The 3,987-nt window shown below is 41.4% G+C and overlaps 1 protein-coding gene across 1 annotated transcript in view; it reads right to left on the bottom strand.

The window, feature by feature from the left end:
* The window catches only part of LOC101848445, a gene marked incomplete at its 5' end in the record, with an annotated part of 23,453 nt that overhangs the window by 5,424 nt on the left and 14,042 nt on the right, over window positions 1-3,987 (bottom strand). The window contains 1 exon segment of the mRNA XM_013085145.1: window positions 2-2,461. Coding sequence (XP_012940599.1) covers window positions 1,068-2,461 — 1,394 coding nt within the window.

Below are 3,987 nucleotides of genomic sequence, written 5' to 3'. Positions count from 1 at the left end.
AGTCCCCTCCCATTCTACGGTTTAGGCCTACTTAGAAAAGAAGAATAACACATCAATCAAGGACATTACATTACAGCGATTTAGTGAATTCCAGGACGATGATCATCATGAAAATGTGGATACGTTGTGAAAAACTATCAGCAGGAGGAATTTGTAACAGAGAAATAATGTCTTTATAACTTAATTGAGGATAAAAAGAGTACTCACTCGGAAATACTTTCCAAAGTGGACAAATACACAAAGCCGCCACAGCAGAATACAGGAGTGCTCGATTCACAATTAAAAAGAGTTAAAATTGTATTGATTTAAAATTCAAAGAGATTATTGAAGAATAGCAATAGTCATCTCAACCTCGTTTTGAAGAAATTGTTGGCAGAGAGTAATCGGAAAAGATCTAAATTGTTTCAGTTGTTAGTCTTAACCTATGCAACTTTTACTTTTCTTTACTTTTCCATCCTCTGTTGCCGTAAAGGGTCAAGGGAAGATTCCGTTTTCTATGGTAGATCAGCTCTGCGGCTCTTTCAATGGGATATTATAATTTTGCAGGGTTTCCTTGACTCCCTTAATCCATCTTTTGCTTGGTTTACCTCGTCCTTTATAGCCCGAGTACTTGGTGTTATAGGCTCTCGAGGCTGGCTGGTTAGGTGACATTTCGTAACAGCCTAGGTGGCCGAACCAATTTTATTCTGTTTTTCTATGAGAACACGTCTTGTCCTTTATATCAGAAAAAAAGTATGTTGTTTACATAAAGAGCTGAAGGTCCAAAGCAAGGAGACGCTACAACTCCAGATTTCTCCTTTTTTCAGAAGTACCACTCTCTTCGGCTGCTGAGTAGCCCGATTAGGCTCATGTCACTACGTACTGCGTCTGCACCCCTAACTTCTAGAATATGAAGCAAAAGATAACAAAGTGGGTCGTCATTTTCAAAGTGTCGTTTGCTTTCCGAAAATCTGTTCCCGATAGTATACACATGATAACCCGTGTTGTCGTTTGAGTTGATTTAGTTATACACTAGTTACCCCCCTTTAGCTTAGAACAAAATAACCAGTATCTCGCCATAATTATCGTCACATACTATGGTGGTTGTCCACATTTGCTTTCGATACTTTCTTCATTCCCTTTGAGCTTTCAGGGCAATTGTTAGAAGGCTCTAGGTTAAGGTATGAGTTTATTTCAAGTAACTCTGAGCTGGTATCGTAATCTTTAGCCCTCCCTTTCGAAACATGAATATTCAAAGGAAATTGGATTTCATGATGAGATGACCTGCTGGATAGACTGACTTCCCTCACCTCCTGGAAGTATTGGATACTGCTTGTGTGATCTACATCTTCAGACTCTACGCCGTGCGAGTTATTGTTATTCCCTGATTCATGTTCAATTGGAGGGAAAAGATCTAATATACTGCATCCGTTCATTGACATATTAGGAGCACACTTCTGGTTTTCAACGGTTACACTTGACTTTGATTCCCTTGGCGCCACATATGTTTTGAAAGCTGAAATTCGGTCATTGTGTCCCAGAGAAGATGCTGAGTTCAGCTTTTGTGTGCTTATTTTCATGCAATTGGTTTCTTTAAATTTTAAAGTCTCTTCGTGGCGTTGTAATGCAATTAAATTTGAAGCGCACCGTACTTTGTAATTCGTACTAGTCGGGCTCGATCGAAAACAGGACAGACTATTACCTCCTCTACCCTCACTGTGCTTGTTTGCTGGATCCAATGACCTTGGTAATCCACTGTTGCATGGGATACGTATTTCTTCTCTGACTAATGTCTTATTCTTGTACTCTTCAACATTTAAAGATTCCATACCAATATTGCCGGTAATGCAATCACAAAGGCTTGACTTTTCTGGTCCGACTCCTGTGCCTGCATTCTTCAGCAATCGGCTGCTCAGATTTTCAGGACATCCATACTTTTCGTTCTCTCGCTTTGCAGAATCGCCTTTTACTCGAGAAACGTTATTGTTGTTGTTCATATACCGTCCTGTATGCCTGAACGGTGATCGATACGACTTAGAGCTCCTGCACAAGGCATCAGGAGAACTGTCTCTTCTTAGAGGGCGCCTTGCCGACCTCCTGCTCGCTCTCGAAGGATAACGTTCATTGGGGACGGCTGTTGGGTGCCTCTGTCGTGTTCTTAGCCCTGACTTGCTGTTTGGCTTCGTCCTCGGGACTTTCCCACTGCTCTGAGACCGGGTAGATTTACCATTATCTTCACGGTTTCCTCTACTACCTTGCTTCGAGCGCAGCCCGGCAGAGCCACCAGTATAATTGGTACTTTTGTCCTCGTGTGATGCGTCATGACCAACAGTTGATTTCAAATTGGACTCTTTAGACTCTTTCTTTTGACTGAAACGTATTCTGTGAGATTCTCTATCAGTGTCTTCACCCAAGATTTGGCTCCCTTCCGAATTTGCCACTTGTAGCATGAAGGAGCCGGGGGTGAACTTGGCCGATGAGGCTGAGGACAGTATCATGACATTGTGAACATTAGCGATCCCCCATAATGTTAGCATTAAAATGCTTTTAAAAATAGAATTTTCTCTATGAAATGTATTCCTGCCTGTGTACTACTTTGCCTGTTTCGCAGTCTTTTTGGATTCTCCACTCTCTATTCGCAGATCTATCTATCTATCTATCTATCTATCTATCTATCTATCTATCTATCTATCTATCTATCTATCTATCTATCTATCTATCTATCTGTCTGTCTTCTATCTGTCTGTCTTCTATCTATCTGTCTATCTATCTATCTATCTTTCTATCTATCTATCTGTCTGTCTTTCTGTCTGTCTGTATTTAACTTGTAGTCGCTTATCTCCTCATGGCTTTGTTTGTGAGTCATCTGTCTTTCGACGCATAATATTAAAATTTCTATCTTTCTTTCTTTCTCTCTTTCTTTCTTTCTCTCTTTTTTTCTTTCTTTTTTGTTTGTTCGTTTTTTCTTCATTTCTGTTTTTCATTCTTTTTCCTTTCTTTACCGTTTCCTCTTATTCTCTCTCGCTTTCTTTCTTCCTGACATTTTATTTTCCTTCCGTGTACCCCGATCATCGGTATGTGTATATTTCTTTTTTGTTTGTTTTATATTTTGTTTGTTTTTGTTTTGGTAAGTGTTTGACGGCGCTCGCAACTGATTAAGGTCATATGAGCGCGTGGGACACACCTAACATTTCCATTTTGTAGGAAATTTTGAATTTTGCCCGGGTGGCGGCCGAAACCTACTCTTATCGATTTTGAACCACCAAGGTATCTTTAACGTGCGCAAAAGCACACGAGACCTCCGAGATTTTTCGCCGTTGTCAGAGAAGGCTAGGTGTAGATCTTTTCTATCAGAAGATCAGGGGTGCGGATGAAAGGCAACAGTAAGAAGGAGCCAAGGAGAAGCAGTGGAAAGGCTACAGGAAGAGTCAGGAGCCCAGGGGAGGTGAGGGGTGGGGGCAGAAAGTGGAGACGAAAGCAGACCACAGAAATGGTTAGAGAACAGGAAAGGAGGTGAAAGGAGATAATTTTAGGGAAGAAAGTTTGTCCGTCGCTACCCGGATTCGAACCCCGGACCTTTGAAGGAGAGACCAACACCTTAACCTAATTGGCCATGAACGCTCCCTTATGTGTATATATTCACGTAATAGCAATTTATTAATATGTATTCAATTTCACCGGGTTTTTTTTTTACTTGATTATCAGTCTGTGTACCCACATGCACAGGTAAGTATGAAAATGTGTCTAAGAGAAAGAGAGTCAGGGAATATAAAGCTAGAACGTGAAAAGGAAAGAAAAGAAACAGAGAAGAGTGAAAAAGCGAGAAATATGGACCGAGAGAAAGAGAAAGGTATAGTGAACTGAAGAGGAGAGAGAGAGAGATAGAGAGGGGGGGGAGAGAAAGAGAGAGAGGCAGAGAGACAGACAGACAGTGGCGTCGGTAGCCTAGTGGTTATGCTCTCGGACTCGCAACCGTAAGGTCGTGGGTTCGAATCCCGTCAGGGACCC

This window comes from Aplysia californica, unplaced genomic scaffold, assembly GCF_000002075.1.
Source record: "Aplysia californica isolate F4 #8 unplaced genomic scaffold, AplCal3.0 scaffold00349, whole genome shotgun sequence".
Lineage (NCBI taxonomy): Eukaryota > Metazoa > Mollusca > Gastropoda > Aplysiida > Aplysiidae > Aplysia > Aplysia californica.
The sequence above is the reverse complement of the archived record's forward strand: the minus strand, read 5'-3'. Positions and strand labels throughout refer to the sequence as shown.